A 21,382-nucleotide genomic window follows, 5' to 3' on the forward strand; every position below is an offset into this window, starting at 1 on the left:
GCAGTGCTGTGCAAGTGAAATTACTTTTATTTTCATATTGTTTAGGAATTGGTGGCTATTTAAAACCTATAGTGTAGTAAAGTTATAGAATTGTTTCAAATACGTATGCGTAGGGTGGCTTCCTTATTTATAAAGTTACTGAATTCTACATAAAGGCTGTGTTTGTTTGTAAATCAATACACTTATGGAGCCCAAGAAATAATGCTTCCTTAGGAAGAACTGAAATATGAACATAAAAACAAGATGAAAAAGTGTATGATGCCAGTCTGGTTTTAGCACTCAAAATCACTTGATTAACATAAATTTTAATTTCTGATCAGCCAAACAAAAATGCCTCTTAAAAAGAAACACTGTTTATGTCCTAACAGAATCACAATAGAAAGTAAATGTCTGTCAGTCAGACATCGTGGGTGTACTGAGAGTCTTGGTGTTGTGATGCAATAGCTTTAGTTTGAGAATACCTTATATTTGAAAGTTATATCTCTTATTTTGCTTATCCTTATTTTTTTATTGGGATGTTAATAGTTTTGAAAGCCTGGAGTAGATCAGTGTGTAAACTAGTTCTTGGTGCAAATGAATTTCGAACATAGCTCTTTCTTGCCCAAATCAGGGCTTCATACAAAAAAAATTCAAACAAGTGGCTAAAATTCTGATTATAATTAGCTGCCTGTGCTGACTAGGGTTGCTGTAAACTGTAAATTTAAATTTTCCTGTACTATAAACTAATCTTTTCTGTATAGAACATCCAGATCTCACCTTCAGCATATTTTAGAAGTAATACTAAGTGACTTATGCCCTTGTCTGAAGAACCAAACAGGAGTCTGCTCCAATACAAATGAAAAATCTAAGGTGTTCTTTTTCCATTCCTCCTCTTGTCTCAATAATTTAGAGAAATTTGCACGCAAAAAGAGCTCACTGGGTGTAGCTGGAAGGAGAGATAGGACAATGAAGATTAATGTCTCTCTCTGTAAGCTTTGCTCTTGCTGCATTGTTGTAGAATTCTGCCTTACTCCTATGAGCTGACTGAAGGTTGAATGTAACTGTTTTCTGTTGTAGATGAACCGACACGTTCCTTGAGTGGTCTCATCTTGAAGAATAATGTAAAAGCACATTTTCATAACTTTCCCAATGGGGTAACTGACTTCATTAAAAGTGAATGTCTGAACAACATTGGTGATTCCTCCCCCTTAATTAGAGCTACTGTAGGTAAGTGTGCTCTTACTGTCCTATGCATGCTGAAAATGTTACTGATACAGCTGAGAGCTGCACTAGGGACGTAAGGAGTTATTAAACTCCTAAAACTGTGTGCTTCTGATAATTGTCACAACTTTACCATGTTTTAACGCTGATATTTACCTTCGGTGTGCATATATGAAAGTCACACTTACTTTTGCATCCTATTCTCTTAGAAATTGTTTAGCAATTCAGTTCATATCTCTTGAAATGTAGCTAAACTGAAGTTTATTTGAATCTACTAAAACTTAGCTTGCTGCCAGTTTCTATACCTAAAACCAGGAACAAGGTAAAGGTCTGACTTCAGAACTATTTCAGTACTCCGCCTGCATCAATGAAACACTTCTGTTAGCTGATTTCCTGCACCCCGCCTCCCATATGCACACACATGCCCATCCCTTCAGGGAGCTGTCATACCATGCATAATACATTTACATAATGAGTTTCTGTTTTTTAAGACCTTCTGTCAGAAAACAGTAGATAAAGTGTGGTGCACAGAACATCTTAGAATGGTTGGCATTGTAAGGAACGTTAAAGATCATCTAGTTCCATTGAGCAGTTTTTTTTGTTACATGGATTTCCGATTTTGTAGATTGTTTTAGTACACCTCTTCCATAAAATATGCATATCTGCACTATTTTTACTTAATTCTAGGTAAAGTTGCTTTTCTCTATGGTCTTTGAGAATAGGATTTCCTCCAATTCATACAATTATTATAGTAATTTTCCTTGTCCGCTCAAAAAAAATAGAAAAAAGTAAAATGAATATATGTTTGAGTACAACGGAGAAAATGGGGGTGGGTGTCAGTTCAAAAAGAAATTCAGCATGTATCAGCTGACTGCTCTTAGAAAATGATCATAGAATCCCAGAATCCCAGAATGTTCGGGGTTGGAAGGGACCTCTGTGGGTCATCCAGTCCAACCCCCCTGCTGAAGCAGGGTCACGTACAGCAGGCTGCACAGGATATTGTCCAGGTGGGTCTTGAACATCTCCAGAGAAGGAGACTCCACGACCTCCCTGGGCAGCCTGTTCCAGGGCTCTGTCACCTCAGAGTGAAGAAGTTCTTCCTCACGTTCAGACGGAACTTCCTCTGCTTCAGGTTGTGCCCATTGCCCCTTGTCCTTTCGCTGGGCACCACTGAAAAGAGCTTGGCCCCATCCTCCTGACACCCACCCTTCAGATATTTATAAGCATTTATAAGGTCCCCTCGCAGCCTTCTCTTCTTCAGGCTGAGCAAGCCCAGCTCCCTCAGCCTTTCCTCATAGGAGAGATGCTCCAGTCCCCAAATCATCCTCGTAGCCCTTCACTGGACTCTCTCCAGTAGCTCCTCGTCTTTCTTGAAGTGGGGAGCCCAGAACTGGACAGAGTACTCCAGATGGGGCCTCACTAGGGCAGTGTAGAGGGGAAGGAGAACCTCCCTTGACCTGCTGGTCACACTCCTCTTGATGCACCCCAGGATCCCACTGCCCTTCTTGGCAGCCAGGGGACACTGCTGCCTCATGGTTAACCTGTCGTCCACCAGCACACCCAGGTCCCTCTCCGCACAGCTGCTCTCCAGCAGGTCAGCCCCAAGCCTGTACTGGTGCATGAGGTTGTTCCTCCCCAGGTGCAGGACCCTGCTCTTGCCCTTGTTGAATTTCATCAGGTTCCTCTCTGCCCAACTTTCCAGCCTATCCAGGTCACGCTGAATGGCAGCACAGCCTTCTGGTGTATCCACCACTCCTCCCAGTTTTGTGTCATCAGCAAACTTGCTGAGGGTGCACTCTAACTCTTCATCTGGGTCGTTGATGAAGAAGTTAAAAAAGATTGGGCCCAGTACTGATCCCTGGGGTTACAGGCCTCCAACTAGACTCAGCACTGCTGACGACAGCCCTCTGAGTTCTGCCATTCAGCCACTTCTCAATCCACCTCACTGACCACTCATCCATCCGACGCCTCCTGAGCTTCTCTAGGAGGATGTTATGAGAGACTGTGTCGAAAGCCTTGCTGAAGTCGAGGTAGACAACATCCACGGCTCTCCCCTCATCTACCCAGCCGGTCATGCCATCGTAGAAAGCTATCAGATTGGTCAGGCATGGTCTCTCATTGGTGAATCCATGTTGACTACTCCTGATAACCTTTTCCTCCACTTGCTTGATGATGACCTCTAGAATGAGCTGCTCCATCATCTTTCCCGGGATGGAGGTGAGGCTGACGGGCTTGTAGTTCCCTGGGTCCTCCTTCTTGCCCTTTTTGAAGATTGGAGTAATCTACCCGTTACTGCTCCTTTAGGATCCTTTGTTTTTTCTGTAGAACTCCTTCTCCAGGCATCTGGATTATGGACTATTGGCTAGAGAGAAGTGGTCATCTCTTAGCTTTTTCCTGGTGTCTCATCACTTGTGAAGCTGCTTTACTATGAATTTTATTAATGTCCCATTTTCTTAATGACAGTAGAAACAAGTCTTTGAGTGCAGGTGATTTGAGGTTGTGGAAGAGTCACGCGTGCTTGTTTGTTCGTAGGAGTTGTCAGTGGAGTACAATGGAGCTGACTAAAGAATTTATACCAGCTCCATTTGGGTTGCTGTCTGACTGTTGTTTGGTGGGGGTGATTGGAGGGATGGGTTTTTTGGGACATGGAGGATTTGTTCGTTTTCAAGCAGTTATTCTTTGATTTTTCCTAGTACAAAAGTTTGTGGATTAGTAGCTCAATTACAGTTCAGCTTTAACTGATACTTGCAGATATTATTCAAGCACGTGTGAACTCTGAAGATGAGTATCAACCCATGAACTGTGTGCTTATGTAAGAGTTCCTATTTAGCACATGCTTTGCACCCTCCCATTTGAAGTAATTAAATGTTTGCTCTTTTTAGCTTTCTGTCTTAATAGTGAGGTTGGTCCAGTACGCACTGGTCTCTAGTTACTAGCTAGGTGTAAATATATTGCTACCTACCTAGGCTGCCTTGTTAGCATATGAGTTGGCAGGTGCTAGTTACAGCTGCTTTTTAAGATGCATAGGGGTTTTGGCAGTTGAAGTGCTACGAATTTAATGAGCCAACTGCAAATAACAGCTCTGTGATTCTGAAAGGAAGGTGAGCAAGTACTTCAAGATAGATAGCATCAGAGAAGATCTAATGCAGCATTCACTCTCATTTGTGGTCTCTTGCACCTAGTGCTAATCAGACAATAGCTGATACGTTTTGGCTGGGATGGAGGCAAGCTGATTAATCCCATCCTTCAGAAGTCACCTCGCTGAGGAGAATGAGCATGGCAATAGAGTCGATTTTAGAACTGTGACTTGAGACCAAATGGTATCTACACAGTGCTGTGTCCTTATTTAGCTTTTCCCCATTTTAATCCCCAGATGAGGAACAGTGTGGAACTTCTCTGTGCTGTGTGGTACAGGTTTTAAAAACCCGTGTGGCAATGTTGAAATACAGGTTCAAGTTCAAAAAAGGTTGCTGCATGTGTTCAGGACCCACAAACTTACCGGGAAATAAATTCTATTTAGAAAGTTTCTGTGACTGTTTTTAAAACTTTCTGGGGATTCTAGTCTGGGCAGGACCTTAGTGTAACTGCTGCTTAAAAGCACGCAGGAGAAATATTTTGAGTGTTAGAGAGCAGTGGCAGGACTGGACAGCTTCACTGCTGAAGGAAAGTGAAAGCTAAGAATTGCTCTGTGAGGCGGAATTTTGCTATGAAGTTCAGCTTTTTAGAATTAGGGAGTTCAGAAATCAACTTTAAGAGCTACAAAGGCAAAATGCCACCCGAAAAACCCCAGCCTTCCCGCTGTCCTGTTATTGGCATGAAAGTACTGAAGCATAGCTGCTTTCTCATTGTTCCAATTTTTTTTAAGTGGAATTGGTGCTGTAAACTGGGGTTACGTGTAATTGAAACAGTAACATAAAAGATGGTGTCATTGCAATTATGCTTATGTTTTTAACAATTTCTGACCTCCCTCTGGACTTCGTTCTCTTGTATATTTACTGCTCAATTAGCCCCACTGCTATATTGGTTAGATTTCACATTTGTCAAGTGAAATATCAATAGATTATGTAAAACTGTTGTGAAGTTCATTACAAATTGACAACCATCTTTATGAAGACGTTCAGTTTCAGATTTCTAACCTTGCAGCTTAGTGTGTTGGTCAGGAGGAGAGGCCTGTTTTAACTGTCAGCTCTAGCCCAAACCTGTCAAAAAGCTGCAAACTACTAAACTGGTTATTTCTTTACCTCAGTTATTCTTCTCATGTCCATGTTTTTGTGTCTCAAGTGTTGCAGAGAAAGCCACAAAGGCTAATCTCTAGTGTCTTCTGTTCCCTGATGGCCAAATAAAGCAGCAGGTGTGTGGGAAAAATTTCACGTTTGAAAGGAGATGAAGCTCATTAGAAGTCCAGGAAGATTCCTTTTAACGTGAACATCAGTGCCTAAAACTTAATTTTATGTGGCTGCTTCCTCATTGTTCTTAAAACCTTTTACAAAGCTTCAAATGCTGTAGCTGTTGCCTTTCTAAGGTCTTGATAGTCTGACAGTATTCTTTTTTTTTCTCCCCATCAAACTGTATTTTTATCATTTCAAAAACACTAGCACAGCATTAAATGGGTTTTCCATAGATCTGTACAAGAAGTTCGTAATGCATGTAAGGTCTGATCTTTGCAAGGGGCAGTGGCCTGAAGTCACTTCTTGCCTGTGCAGCTGGAAGTATTTCCTCCTAGGTTATCCTGTCGCTATCTGCAATAAGCCTTTCCATGGAACACTTGAAGTAGTTTTCATATAGTCTTTCCTTCTGCTGTGAAAGCTTGCACATATTACAAGTATAGCCAGACCATTTGTCATCCTCTGAAACCACTTCTAGGACCTTGAAAAGATCTTCAACCAACTCTTTTCTGAAACCACCTACCCCTTTTAGAATTATGATAGAACTTCTGTCACATGATAGTCCAGAGGAGTTCCAGGAATTTCATTCTTATGTTTGTGTCTGAGCCTGTGTTAAGTCTACAAACCTGTGCCAGATCTAAGTTAGGAAGGCAAATTTACAGCTTAAGTCCTTTGTCTAGGAGACAAGAAATTGAATTTATTTTGTTCTTTTTGTGAGGCTAAATTTAATCTAAAAAAAAGAAAGGATCATTGAGATACAGCAACAGTAAAATAAGTATTTTCTATTAATGCATCTGATATTCTTTGCAGGACCATAATATTCAGGAGAAATGCGGTCTTTAAGACTCCATAGATCTCCATAGGCTTTTGGGAATCTTTTCTATTCAGTTGCAGTTATGAAGAGAACTGGATACAAACTACTTCTGGAGCTGTAAAATTGTGGTTTAGCTCTGTCTTCATTTTTACCCTTTGTCTCCGTGGGTTCTCCAGCTTTATTGCATCAAAGGAAATATGATGCAAAATATCTTTAGTTACTGTGTGTCTTGTCCAGAATGTCCTTTGCTCTGTATTGTGGTCCTGTGTTCTTGTGTATTTAATAAGAATTATTCCAAAGAAAAATGATATATTGTGATTAGCTCAATGAAAAAGCTTAGGAAAGCTTTTTTCATCACTTGTCGCTTGGGAGATTACTAGTTGTAGCAGTATCAAGTTCTTCTGTGTTCATATTCATTAGAAGTAACTGTCAGTATCACAGTGGATTCTGGTACCTGTTTCATTTTGTCTTGAGGCAAAATAGATTCATAAAGTCAGTCCTAGTTCATAAGCAGCCTTCCCTGTTCCTGTCACCTAATTAGTTTTTCTTGGGATTTCTGTATGTGTGGAAACAGAATTAGTGACCCTTTGGGCTGACGTATCTGTTTGCTGGATCTCAATCAGCCAACCCCTACAGCTGATCACTGGATGACCTGCCATAGTGTGCAAGCTCTTAGTAGGTATCTCGGTCTTAGAATGTGTCCTTTACATTTTGTGTAAACACAGTAAAGTTGTGAACACATAACTTACCAGTTGTAAGTTTATTCAATGACAGCTTCCCACATTTATGCTTTAGTGTCATAATAAAGAAGAGTTGACTTGAGCTGGATACTGTATATTTACTGAGGTCAAGATTTGTGCAGTGTTTAGTAAATTTAGAGCCAAAGCTGCCCTGTAGTGTTTGGGCATGATTATTTCCTTAACTGAAATTACTTTGTGCTTGATTTCTCATGTCTGAGCCCTTCACGGTAGCAGGAAGGAAGAACTCACCTTTGCATTTCAAAGCCCTTGAAATACCGTTCCTCTTTTTATGCTCGCCAGTTCTTCACAAAACAAGACATTTCTTAACTCCTTAGATCTTTGAAAGGAGAAAATGAGAAAAGTTAGTATGAAACATGATGATCTCATGTGAGAGACCAATTTCAATGTGAGAATTTTCTCAAATGAGATCAATCTGAATGTGAGATCTCATTTCCTTCATCCCTCTGATTTCTTTAGGCATTCTGATAACAACCATTGCCTCAAAAGGAGAATTACAGAATTGGCCTGAACTCTTACCCAAGCTTTGCAGCCTGTTGGATTCTGAAGATTACAATACCTGTGAGGTAAGGAAACTTACAGAAAATAGAAGATTATGGTCTGAATTTGATTATTTTTGTCTCTCTTCACAGACAGTAGGTATATGTACAGTAGTGTATGTGTGTGTATACATGCACATATATTCTCCTCAAAGAACAGCAGCTCAAATTTAATACTTTTTCTGCATTCCATGTCCTTACTATTCATTCAAACAATTTTGTTTTCATTGCATAAAAGCAGAAGAAGACTGTAGGTGGGTAGTCATAGCATTTCAGCTGAGAAGTCTCCTGAAGTTACCACTGTGTGATGCCTAATCTTTCAGCCATCATCAGCATCATCAAGCTGACCCTGAATTTTCTCTTACGTAAAAGTGGTGTTCATTCTTCTTGTGATTTAAAAACAATCCATCATTGTTATATCAGGGTGAAATGAACTGGTTTTTTCGGTATGTATGAATTAAAATAAATAAATACCTACTTAACTGCTTTAAACTATGAAGAGGAAACAAGCCTTTTCTGACTTTTTTTTTTTATCACGCAATTTCATTGACTTGATACTGTGTCCATGAAAGTGTGTGAAGCATATTGTATAAATAATCCTCAGACATAGAATAATGGTTCAAGATGCTATGCTGTTTAGGTAGTGTTTTAGTGCTGCTTTCTGAAGAAAAACAAAAAAACATTTGAAAATGAAACTCAAATTGACTGTCATATCCAGAGTTCTGTTTTGCTGCATAACAAACCATGAAAGGTAATATCATTACGTATAAATTTAATGGGGTACTTCTGCACCTGGGCATTTATTTCTCAAATAAGAACCAGCTTTTAAGCGCTTTTTAAAATATGATTGAATACATGAGCATTGAATGCTATAATTAAAATTACCACTTGTCCAGTGACTCACCCAGCTTGAGAACTTACAGGTGCTGGTATAAACTGCTTAAATAAAAAGACTTCAAGTATGTTTCAGTTTAACTCCACATTCAGTTAGCCATGTTTATTGTATTAACTGTCTGCGTTTACTGTGTTGTTCTGAAATTACCTGTTCTGTACAAAACCTGAAATTTTGCTGTATTCGGAATGTGAATGAAGAGTTTTTTGTTGTTTTTTTTAAACAGGGTGCATTTGGCGCACTTCAGAAGATATGTGAAGATTCTGCTGAAATTTTAGATAGTGATGTATTGGACCGACCACTCAATATCATGATACCTAAATTCTTGCAGTTCTTCAAGCACAGCAGTCCAAAAATAAGGTAGGTTAAGGTGTTGTAGTACAATTACCTGTTAAATTTTTATTTACGTGAGCAGCAGGGTTGCTACTTTGTAGATCTATTTAAAACATGTTTAGTCTTTTTAAATGATCCTGCAGAGATCTGGAAGATGTTTCGACAATGTAATTTGCTTCCTAATGTTTTTGATGCCTATGTACAGTTTAGAAAATTATTTTAACTCATTAAAAATGTGTATTTTAACTGTTCCATTTGCAGGTCTCATGCTGTTGCATGTGTCAATCAATTTATCATCAGCAGAACTCAAGCTCTTATGTTGCACATAGATTCTTTTATTGAGGTGGGTGTGCTTTCTTGGTTGGGAGGTTAAGCCGAGTTATATATCTGATTTATCAAGAGTTTTGAATTATGTTTTACAACTACTTCTACCCCCAAAGTCCCCAGTTCCTGTTGCCTGTTCTTTGGTTCTGTCCCCATGGATTGCAGTTCATTCTGTATGCTTGTGTTCAGAGTCAATTAGTCTAAGCACTCTCCAAGCCTAAAAAAAGGTATTTTGAAAGATGTTTCTTCTTCGTAACCAGAGGAGATTCTTGTTGCATAAAGCTGTAAAAGTAATGACAGCAGTCTGTCACTTACCTATGACAGAAAGTGGAGTACAGGGATCATCATGTCACTAAGTCCACCTAGGTATCTCTGAATACTGCTACTGAACATGGATTAGAAAGGTGGTATTTTGGGTTGTCTAGAGTATTTGATTTGCTGCTGTTATGTACTGATGGATTTTTCTGTCTTCAGAACTTCATTTAGGTTTAGGAGAAAAAAAACCAAACAAACAGGGTATACTGTTCTTGTGCCAGTGCTAATATTATGCTGTGTTTTAGTTCTGTATACAATACACACTGAGAGTCTGAAGAGTTAATTTGCTGAACCATATGTCTTTAAGAAATAAAATGGTATTCTGAGATGTGAGGTGAGACAGTACAGCAGTACATATTTGCATACTTTAGTTTGCCAATACTGTCAATTTAAATACAAGTTGAACTAGATGAACTGAGTTTTTTCAACTGGCATTACTTTCCAACAGAATCTTTTTGCACTGGCTGGTGATGAGGAGCCTGAAGTACGCAAAAATGTTTGCCGTGCTCTGGTAATGTTGCTGGAAGTTCGAATGGATCGCCTGCTTCCTCATATGATTAGTATAGTTGAGGTGAGTCTCATTTCCTAAATTGTGTGCTGAAACCTGTTTGGGGTTGCAGAAAATGGTTGTTGGTACTTGGTGGTGGGGTTTTGTTGGTTGGCTGGTTTAGAGATTTTTTGGTATTTGAGAGAGAATAAAAATTCTCTGGCTCTTCAGCCTCCTAAGATTAGTAATTCGTATTCTCATTGTATCTGGTATTTTGCTCTTGGGTAAACTGTTGCTAGGCTTCCTCTCTACAAAAGACAGTAGTAGTGATGTTCTCTTCTGTAACACAAAGTTAGACTTTTTTTTTTTTCAGTTTTGGGACTACTGTGTACTGTTACTAGATTCCCCAGTTCTGTATACATCCTGGTATGTGCAAATGTAATATCCCAGAACTGACTATTGTACAGCATTCAGATTAGTCAAATTTTGCACCTTTGAGACTTTAATGTCTCCAAGCTGAATGCTGCTGCTGATGGCTGCTCTAAGTGAAGAAAGTCCTAAAAAAGAGAAACTTGTATCTACATGATATTCTTTATGTTTATGGAGAATCACTTTTAAAATAAAGAATATTAATGATCCAGTAGTGATTCTAAGAAGGTCTTGGCAGGCATCATGCTTTTGAAGCAGACAGGTTTAGTATTAACTTTCTTGCCAAATATTTGGAGCATATGGGAATGGCTGAGTTTGGATTTCACTGAAGTTTTTGAGCATGCACTTCCAGGTGAGCAAAAGCACATATTTTTCCTTTTTTTGTCTGAAAAGTTGATAACAGGATATGTCAGAAGCAGACCAACCTGACATTTCCATTATTAGATTGCACTACTTTGCTCACAGAGCGTATTTATCCAAACTCACAGCTCCTAAGGTCTATGTCAGTAGAAATCCAGACTTCTGCATCATGTTACTTTCTTCAGATAAAGACATGCCGGTTATGCTCAAAGGATCTGTTCTTAATGGTTTGTGTATCCCACTATTATTTTCTTCTTGGTGTGACTTAACAAGACTAACACAACACTATTTACGTTAAAGAGTACATAAAACTCTACTGAGTAATCTTCCTATGCTATTTTGTAATTTATTGTGATGAAGCAACTACTTGCATTGCCTAAAGTCAGTAGAACTTTGTATCATTGAAAGTACTGATTAAAATTTGGCATGATAATATTAAAAAAGCTTTCGAGTACCCTTCCCACGTTTTGCTTTGTTGCTAGGATCACTGTTCTTGCTATGATTTCCAAGCTGTGTATATGGCTATCTTACACCACTGAGTGTAAGCAGCCATTTCAATCTACTGCTATCTAACTTCATAGACCATATAGTACAATACTTTACAATAGATACTTAAAGCCGAAAAAACAGTGTGAGGGGCATCTTCAAACAGATTACTTTTTGTCATTCTGGTTTTGTCTTCCTGACAAGTAACAAGTCCGCAAGAAAATAGTGGATTTTCAAGCTCTTTGGGGAAAAATGCCAAATCCTCTAATTTAAGGTGCATTAAGGAAGCCTTGCTTGCAATGAGTAGGAGGTTTTTCAGCTTTTCCAAGCTGCAATCTATTGATAACTCAGAATAGTGCAATATTTCTGTTATGTGAGTTCTTAATCATGAATGAATTGGTTTGGCTTGGAAGGGACCTTTATAGATCGTCTAGTTCCAACCCTCCTTCCATGGGCAGGGACACCTTCCACTAGACCAGGCTGCGCAAAGCCCCATCCAACCTGGCCTTGAACACTTCCAGGGAGGGGGCAGCCACAGCTTCTCTGGGCAACCTGTTCCAGTGCCTCACCACCCTCAGAGTAAAGAATTTCATCCTTATATCTGATCTAAATCTACCCTCTTTCATCTTGAAGTCATTACCCCATGTCCTATCACCACATGCCCTTGTAAAAAGCCCCTCTCCAGCTTTCTTGCAGGCCCCTTTGGGTACTGAAAGGCTGCAATAAGGTCTCCCCAGAGCCTTCACTTCTCCAAGCTGAACAGCCTCAAATCCCTCAGCCTTTCCTCTGACCGTATTTGTGGCCCTCCTCTGGACCCATTCCAACAGGTCCATGTCTTTCTTATGCTGGGGACTCCAGGTGAGGTCTTACTGGAGTGGAATAGAAGGGCAGAATCACCTCCCTTGACCTGCTGGCCACACTGCTTTTTAAGCAGCCCAGAATATGGGTGGCCTTCTGGGCTGTGAGCGCACATTGCCAGGTCATGTTGTGCTTCTCATCAACCAGCACCCCGAAGTCCTGCTCCTCAGGGCTGCTCTCAAGCCATTCTCTGCCCAGTTTGTATTTGTGCCTGGGATTGCCCCAGCCCACATGCAGGACCTTGCTCTTGGCCTTGTTGAACTTCATGAGGTTCACACAGGCCCACCTTTCAAGCCTGTCCACGTCCCTCTGGATGACATTCCTTTCCTCTAGCGTGTCGACCACGCCACAGAGCTTGGTGTCACTGGCAAACTTGCCGAGGGTGCACTCAGTCCCACTGTCCATATCACTGACAAAGATGTTAAACAGCACCAATTTGACTGTACTGACCCCTGAGGATTGCCGCTTGTCACTGGTCTCCGCTTGGACATCTAGGTGTTGACTGCAACTCTTTGAGTGCTACTATCTGGCCAATTCCTTATCCGCTGAGTGGTCCATCCATCAAATCCATGTCTCTCCATTTTAGAGAAAAGGGTATGGTGTGGGACAGTGTGAAATGCTTTGCACAAGTCCAGATGGATGACCTCAGTTGCTCTTCCCTTATCCACCAACGCTGTAGCCCCATCGTAGAAGGCCACTAGATTTGTCAGGCACGATTTGCCCGTAGTGAAGCCATGTTGGCTGTCACCAATTGCCTCCTGGTTTTCCATGTGCCTTAGCACAGTTTCCTGGAGGATCTGCTTCATGATCTTGCCAGGCGCCAAGGGGAGACTGTCTGGCTTATAGTTCCCTGCGTCTTCTTTTTTACCCATTTTAAAAATGGGGGTTATGTTTCCCCTTTTCTGATCAGTGGGAACTTCACTAGTGTGAAACAACTTCTCAAATGTGATGCATAGTGGCTTAGCAACTTCATCCACCAATTTCCTCAGGGCACGCTCAGCCTCAGGGCTTCTGTAGGAAGGAGTGTGTTCATGGCAAGTCTTGCATCCCTGAAACGCATAGGGATAATAAAGGTCCCCCCCATTCTCTTTAATGGTAAAGCAATTGAAGAGGTATTTCTTTTGCTCTAAATCCATGTGTGAGGAAAGGTAGCTGCATGGACTGCCATGAGGTTTTCTAAAATGAATGGAAGAACCAACTATTCCTGAAATAAGGGCTAACGTGGAAGAATGCAGAAATAACTATTTTGGAAGTTGCAAGAGTCTTCCCTAAATTGTTTTGGCAGTTGTGTGTAAGAAGCTGATGTAGCAGTAGTCTACTTAGGCTTTTTGTTTATGCAGGTATTTGATTATTTTCAGATGAAGGAGGATTAAATGTTAGTAGCAAGCTTAAAGATTTGGTACTTAATCTCTGAATTACCATTCATGCTAGAAAAATGTAAGCCTTTTTTTTTTCTCTCTGCTATGGGTTCTACTTACATCTTGTTAGGTAATCTAGATTTGGAAAGGAAGCTTTTTTGTGGTATTGGAAATAAGTATTTCCATCTTATTAAGGGTTGTACCTTTTTATTGAAAAGTGTGAAGGAGGAGTAAAAAAATAATGTAAAAAATCTATTCGGAGGCAACTGCTGCTGTCTTGGATCTCTGCAGTTTCTTGGTCATAATGTTCTCACTTAAACAATGACGAAATTTAGAGTCTGAATCATCCAGCATTAAGAAGGAATTCTCTTAGCTTATTCTCACTGTAGCCTTAAGTAGCCTCTTATGTCTGTTTCATCCCCTTGCACCAAAGAAACAAAATTGCTATGGTAGCATAGTCTGCTTCTGCAAACACGTTTTACGTTGGTAGCTTCTTCTGGACGCTTAAAACCTCTATCTTATAAAAGTGATTTATTTTTACATTGTGTAGTACATGCTTCAGAGGACCCAGGACCAAGATGAAAATGTGGCTTTGGAGGCTTGTGAGTTTTGGCTGACCTTGGCTGAACAGCCAATTTGTAAAGATGTATTATGTCGGCATCTTACTAAGTAAGTATTAAGAATTAAAACTGCTATTTATTTTTAAATAGTCATCTTTAAACTTCAGTTGACTTGTTCCTGGTTACTCCTATAAAAACTGTATCTGGCTTGCAGTATGCTTAGAAGAATTTTCCTGTAGCTAGTTCTTGTGCATGGTAAAAATGGCTGTAGCACAGAGTTCATTGAGAAGGCTTCTGAGGATATCAGACCCAAGGAGTTCTAGCAGCAACCTAAACTGTATTATTGTGGTCCTTTACCTCAAGCTTAACATGCACTTAAGCTTCAGATGTGTGCAAAGATGTACTAACGTGCACTTTAGCTCAAACAAACATCTCCAGATGACATTACCTGTAATATCTTGTGTTTGCTACCACAAACATGTTGTCTTGACTACTGCTAGTGTAGGCATCTTTGTGCAATGCTTCTGTGTGCATAGTCATGCAAAGTGTTCACCATCTTATAAAGAACATAATAAAATGGCATGACATCACTTGGATTTAGGAATCAATTTTATATCAATTGTTATTGCAGTTTTAACATGAAGAAAGCAGGTAAAATGTGTTCCCTCATACTTCTGCAGCCTGATAGTTTAAGTTTCAAAAACTATTTTTTGTAAATTTCAAGAAGCTATCCCATGCCTCAGAATGTGGATCTTTGATTGAATGGGAATGAATATCCATGTTTGAGACTTAAACATCTGCATGTCTGCAACAGCACTTGTAACTTTTTTCCAGACTAATCTGAAGCCTTCTGCAATAGGAAATGAATTCTTCAGTGTTCCCAGTAAACGGACACTTTGTTTTTATATATGCATGGAACGTTTTTGAAATTACTAGGGCAGTTCTTTCAAGACCTTGGCTGGAAAAACAGAATCATAGCCAGAAGAGGTGCATTCTTCTCAGCAAAAATAAGCATTATAGATTTGAAGCCACTGAAGAAAAATCAGCAAAATTTCAGTTTTCATAAGCAATTAGAAAAGTAGAGAATTGAGATTAAAACACCTACTGTAGCAGTGGAGGAGGAGGAGTTGAAAACAGAAGAACCAATGTTATGAGAAATAATTTTTAAGTTTTAAAATGGTTTTACTTAATTCCTACTCTTCTAGCTCAACAAAAAAAAAAAGAGAAATTCTTGAGTCTACTCACCCAATTCCCAACACACATCATGTTTGTACTGAGAATAACAGTAGTTATTAACTACTAGTTAAGAACAACTACTATTAGACCTGTTTTTGGCCTACATGAACATGGACACTGCAACAGCAGCATGCTCAATTTTTAATATTTTTTTTTAAAGTTTATAAATTTTTAGAAAAGCAAAGATGACTAAGTACATTTCTCTCATGATCCTTCAGTTTTATGTTTGTTGAAAGCAACTTACTTGATGAGTCCTGTTAGACTAGGGAGCTGTAGAAGTTTGTAAATACTTGATAATAATCTTAAATTTTTTTATATTAAATTAAAAGTAGAACAAGAAAACGTTTTCATACAATACCTAGCATCTTGTTCTATTTTGCTCCTGTGGGCTTTCTTATATAATACATAGCTCCTGCATACTTCATGAAGTGTGCTGCAGAAATGGCAGTGAATTAGTGTTAATGTGAATACTTACTACTCCTCCATTCAAAGTGTAGAAGGTAATGTGCCATTGCAGTGTGTAAATATTATTGTTGGCCTGGTACCATCAAAAACAATACTACTCAGCTGCAGAGTATAGAGAGGTTGAGTCTGTCACTGTTGCAGGGTCAGTCAATGGTGATTTCGTTATTATCTTGATTTGACATGTAATACATATTTTTATGGATTTTTTTTTTGAGAATGTGTTTTTATGCTATACATCTGTACAGTCAGAGTCCCATAGCCATAACCAGTTTGAATAATTAAGTGAAATCCTAATATAGATTAGTCAAGATCTCTAGGCTGTTGGGGACTTCTCTTTTTGAAGTAATTGCAAAAGGACAGGGGGGCTTAATGTAGTTAGTCTTCCATCTTCAAGAGTAGTGATGGGAGTAGTGATGGAGTAGTGTTAAGCCAGTAGTAAATAAAGTGACAAGTACTGTTGGTGATAGCCAATTTAGTATTGTTTATCATGCGTATTATGGGAGTTTGAATTCTTACTGAAAACCTTTAGACTTAATTTCTGAAAGGTGCTTCAGAATAAATTTGTCATATGGAAGAATATCTGCTTTCTAAAGTTTAAAACTGAGTTGTGCCATCTTGCTTCCTCCAGTCAAAAGTTTGTAATTTGAAATTAACACTTTTTCAGATTACAAAGTATTGATGAATCTTATAAAATGGATCTTGATTAGCTACTAGCTTTTGTTATCAGACTAAGGTGTTTTGTTTTGCTTTATTTTTAATTTTGGGCTGAGAGGGTGAGGGTTACAACCAAAATTATGGCCTGTGTAGCTGAAAGCTTGCTTGCTTTTTTAAGTGTTATTTTGACACGTATTAATATTTCTTTGTAGGCTGATACCTGTGCTGGTAAATGGTATGAAATATTCAGAGATTGATATTATTCTGTTGAAGGTGAGCATCAATTTCTTCTACTCTGTAAGAATACCTGGTTAGCTTTTGACCTGTAAATCGGAATTATTCAGATCAGCATAGGCATATCTGGTCTACCACTTGTTCGATGAAGAATTAGCTCTCTGGAGAAGGTGTGCTGTTCCAATTACTAAATGCGACTGCTGCCATGCTTGTTAGAAAATAATCTGCAGGCTTTCCTTCTTTGCTCCTGTCCCTACCCACCCAACTTAGGCAGAGCTGGGATACTATTACACATGAACTACTGTAACAGTGCAGTGTAAAAAAAATGTTCAGAATTATCTCTAATGCCTTCTAAATTGAATACACGGCTTTTTCCATTGCCACATTTTAGAATGTGTCTGTGTACCAGAATTTCTGTATCACTTCTTCTTTCTATTTCATTCCCACCAACAGTGATTTGTTAACAAGAAAGATAATTTGTGCAGGAGCTTACCTCTCTTTGTTTCTGTCTTCCTGTCATTTTTCTGGTAAATGTGGCAGCAGAATGCAGGAACAATGGCATTTTTCGTTAGCTGGGCAGCACAAGTGGGGTGTGAATCCTTTATGTGCTTATAAAATATTGAACTAAAACTACAGTCTTAATTTCCTTGAGCAATATAGTTGGACTAGTTTATCTGATAAAACATTTTGATGACAGGGGGATGTTGAAGAAGATGAAGCTATTCCAGATAGTGAACAGGACATAAGACCTCGTTTTCATCGTTCACGGACGGTGGCTCAGCAACATGAAGAAGATGGTATTGAGGATGATGATGATGATGACGATGAACTTGATGATGATGATACTATTTCTGACTGGAATTTAAGTATGTCAAAGTAACATGTAAAACATTTTAAAACAGAGCTACTTACATAGTACAAGAACCACAGTAAAAAGAGGACTTTGTGTATAGGGATACTGAGGCTTTGCTTTTGAATACAGAAAGAACTATCTGCTGACAGAGTGAGTGCATGGGGTGGAGGGGATGTCTTTCAGATGACACTGTGTTTCAGATGACTGTGTAATTATATTGGCGAAAGCTAGCCATGTCTAAGCTTACTTCTTTTCTTGAATATGGCAGATTAAGCTACAAACATTTACTGGATGCTATTCAACCAAACTTTTGGACTTGGAATTTTAATTCTACAAAATAATGAAAATCATGTATCCTGTGCTTAACTTCACTTGAAAAAAAAAAAAAAGCTCTTACATATTGATAGCAGGAGGAAGCTTAATAATGCTTTCTTTTACTTCAGTCTTCACTCTAAAATTGGTTTGTGTGTTTCATTTTGGTTTTTCTTTTCCTGTGTGAACATACTACTGCGGACAGCCATTCCTGGTAGTTCTTATCTATGTGGGGAATTTGCTTCTGACCAGAATATAGTACCTTAGTTACGAAGAGAGGAGATAGCTGTGAGGAAACCACAGTTCTGATGGTCATAGGATCTTTAGGCTAATGGGCCATGTGGTAAAGAAACAAAATGCCACAAACTTATTTTTAAGCTTAGTGATAGAAAACAGTTAGTGAAATTGTGGCACATCTGATTTAAATATACTTTGCAAGCAGCCTCATTGTGGAATAGTGTTTTGAGATTCAAATATATCCGCATAAATTTTTTTTTTCTTCCAAGGCCCCAAGTTTTCACGACAGGTGAATGTACCTTGCAGCTTATGGTCAAACAATTTTTAGACATATCTGAATTTTTTAAATCATTATTTTAGAAGAAAATACTAGTGCAAATATGCTTGTTTCCATAAAGCCTCTTTTTTTTTAAAAAAAAAAAAAGGTAATTTTAGATTTGTACTGCTGTTCTTGTCATTGCTGTGTGTAGAGATTGCAGAATTATATACATATTTTCTGAAAAAGATAGCTGAAATGACAGATGATGCTGTGTGGTCCACAGTTTAGACTAAGATGGTGAGGAAGCTAAAGTTGTCCAGGAATGGTGGCCTGAAAGAGAAAGAGCAGAACAACTAAGAAATCTGTGTTGATGTATGTCATCTGGACTTGAGAGAATTTGGATTATCTGAAAATCAGAATTATGTGCCCTATGTCTTACCCAGTGTGCTGTATTTGACTTCCAGTTTGAACAGAGAGGAAGCATCAGTGCAGCCTGACAATTAGCAACATTGCTTACTAATGAGACCAGCTGGATCCTTTATAACAGATTAAGAAGAAACTGAGATCATAATAAGCAAAAAGTGCAGTATAAATTCTGTAATACGAGCATTCTTTATAAAACCACCTTAGCATTATTTTTCTAGACATGACAACACCACAGCAGAAAAACAGAGTAAGGATTTCTGAATCGTTCTGCAGTTGTTCCCGATTTTTCTTTCATGAGCTTTTGTTTGCTAAAAATATGAGATTAAAACTTCCAAACAAATTTTGAGGTGTTCCTCTTTATATTGGTGCATGACAGAATAGGAGTTATGTGTAAAACAGAGGCTAGCAAATTCCTTTCAGTTTCTAGAGTTGGATGATTTAGCCTTTTTTTGCTTTGAGATGTGGGTAATGTTTGAGCATTTTCTTTGAATCAAATCCCAGTATTTTTAGGCCATTTCCCTTTCTCCTTGGTTTCTCCAATATGTTACATTTGTGTCACAGACCTTCCCTCTTCATTAGTGTTACACCATCCTGAGATCATGTAGTGTATATAATGTTGCGATATAATGGTGTGGTTCCTGTCAGTGAGTGTTTTAATATCCCAGATATAGAAGTCCTTTTAGTGGCTGTTTAAGTGCTGCAAAACTGGCTTTCTAAGAGCTGTGGCTTTACACCAGAGCACAGCGGATCACTGTGTTTTAATGAAACGGAAGTATCTTTCCTCCTAATGCCCTGAGACTCCACTGGCAGCTCAAACTTAAAGTGAGGATTATATTGCCTAACTACAGCTACTTGTATAATAATCAGAGATTAACACTGTTAATTCCCTTCAGGGAAATGTTCTGCTGCTGCTCTGGATGTCCTAGCCAATGTATTTCGTGATGAACTTTTGCCACACATCTTGCCCCTTTTGAAGGAATTGCTCTTCCATCCAGAATGGGTAGTTAAAGAATCTGGTATCCTTGTTCTTGGAGCAATTGCTGAAGGTAAGGCAACAGTTCAGATAAGAATTTTATATTGGTTCTAAAGCAGCTCTGTGATTCCTTCCAGGTGAATTTAATTATGCAAACAACTACATGTCCTTAGCTGATTTGGCTTTGGTCATTAAGCTCTACATCTGCTAATTGGTGACTGCAGTTACTTAATTTTTCGTTTTCAAATCTATGCATGTTTGGGAGGCTAAATTTCTTTTATTTCTCCCTTTCTTAACTGCAGTGTATATTTGTTTGTCTTTCATGACATACTACAATCATTTCATAGAAGAGGGATGTTTAATAAATTTGAGCCTTACATTTCGTTTTCAGAAACGGAGAAGACCACTTGTGTGACTTCAGTGCCCTGAGCTGCTTTTTGTGGATAGTTGTCCAACTTAAATATGATAACTTCCATTCCTTTGTACTTACTCACAGGCTTGCGTTTTTGCCTTCATTTCTGGCATCTCTGTCACTTTTGCAAGCTGAAGGAACACATTTTGGTCCATGCCTGGATTATCCTTTTTCTCCAACAGTGCATAGTGAACATACTTTTTTCTTTGTTACTAGAAAATTTTTTTGTTGGTTTTGATTTCAAGTCAAGCAAGGGAATAGTTAGTGCTTCTGGCAAATCTCAGTGTATTACTGCCCTTAGTGGCTTGAAACGTGTAGCTTTTATTGCTGGTCAGTATTTCTATGATATTAGGAGAAAACAAGAAGAAATCTAAATTTCTGAAGGAATCCTTTTTAATGATGTGATGATGTGTTGTCAAGACTGAGTCTACACTTGTTGTCTTGATTACTCTGAGTAGACTGACGTAGGACCTCTAAACTTTGTAAACTCATTTCATTTGCATGTACTTGCCATACTCCATTTAATAAAGCAGAGTTTCTGGAGATTGGGGAAGCACTGAAATAGAAATGTAGTTCAAACGAATGTAAGTGTAATCACGGTTTTTAATTATTAATGTAAAGTTTCTTTCTAGGACTTAATATAAATTAGGTAGGCTTGCTTTGTGTATTGTTAAGATTTATTCCTATGTGATAGAGAATGAAAATATGTCCCTTCTAGGAAACAGGAAACAAAAGAACTTTTTGTTAATTCTGGTACTGCAATAGCTATACTTTTCCTCCTAGGCTGCATGCAGGGTATGATTCCATATCTTCCTGAGCTGATCCCTCACCTTATTCAGTGCCTCTCTGACAAAAAGGCTCTTGTGCGCTCCATTACATGCTGGACTCTTAGTCGCTATGCACACTGGGTAGTTAGTCAACCCCCAGACACATACTTGAAGCCATTAATGACTGAGTTGCTAAAGCGTATCCTGGATAGCAACAAGAGAGTACAAGAAGCTGCCTGCAGGTAAGCCAAAGCTTAAGCAAAAACCACTATCCGCGACACTGCTTTTTCATGGGAAACTGTTTTAGTGCCTTTATCAATGAACGTGTCACTCACGTTTCTAGCTCTTAATGTGTTTCTTTCTCTTTTGGAGTAGATGCAGCTTCTTCCAGTCACAAATTACTCCAAATTCTAATTGTATGAAAGAAGTTAATTTGTATTTCTCTTCTCCGGTTTG

At 38.8% G+C, this 21,382-nt stretch overlaps 1 protein-coding gene across 1 annotated transcript in view; it reads left to right on the plus strand.

The window, feature by feature from the left end:
* TNPO1 (transportin 1) overlaps positions 1 to 21,382 on the plus strand; it is a 59,045-nt gene that overhangs the window by 19,625 nt on the left and 18,038 nt on the right. Inside the window, exons 4-13 of the mRNA XM_075447316.1 lie at positions 1,057 to 1,206; positions 7,617 to 7,723; positions 8,815 to 8,948; positions 9,183 to 9,264; positions 10,009 to 10,131; positions 14,089 to 14,207; positions 16,666 to 16,726; positions 17,385 to 17,553; positions 19,668 to 19,820; positions 20,943 to 21,168. Of these exons, the coding sequence (XP_075303431.1) occupies positions 1,057 to 1,206; positions 7,617 to 7,723; positions 8,815 to 8,948; positions 9,183 to 9,264; positions 10,009 to 10,131; positions 14,089 to 14,207; positions 16,666 to 16,726; positions 17,385 to 17,553; positions 19,668 to 19,820; positions 20,943 to 21,168 (1,324 nt within the window). The remainder of the gene's footprint in view (positions 1 to 1,056; positions 1,207 to 7,616; positions 7,724 to 8,814; positions 8,949 to 9,182; positions 9,265 to 10,008; positions 10,132 to 14,088; positions 14,208 to 16,665; positions 16,727 to 17,384; positions 17,554 to 19,667; positions 19,821 to 20,942; positions 21,169 to 21,382) is intronic.

The sequence above is a fragment of the Opisthocomus hoazin genome, chromosome Z (genome assembly GCF_030867145.1).
Source record: "Opisthocomus hoazin isolate bOpiHoa1 chromosome Z, bOpiHoa1.hap1, whole genome shotgun sequence".
Taxonomy (NCBI): Eukaryota; Metazoa; Chordata; class Aves; order Opisthocomiformes; family Opisthocomidae; genus Opisthocomus; species Opisthocomus hoazin.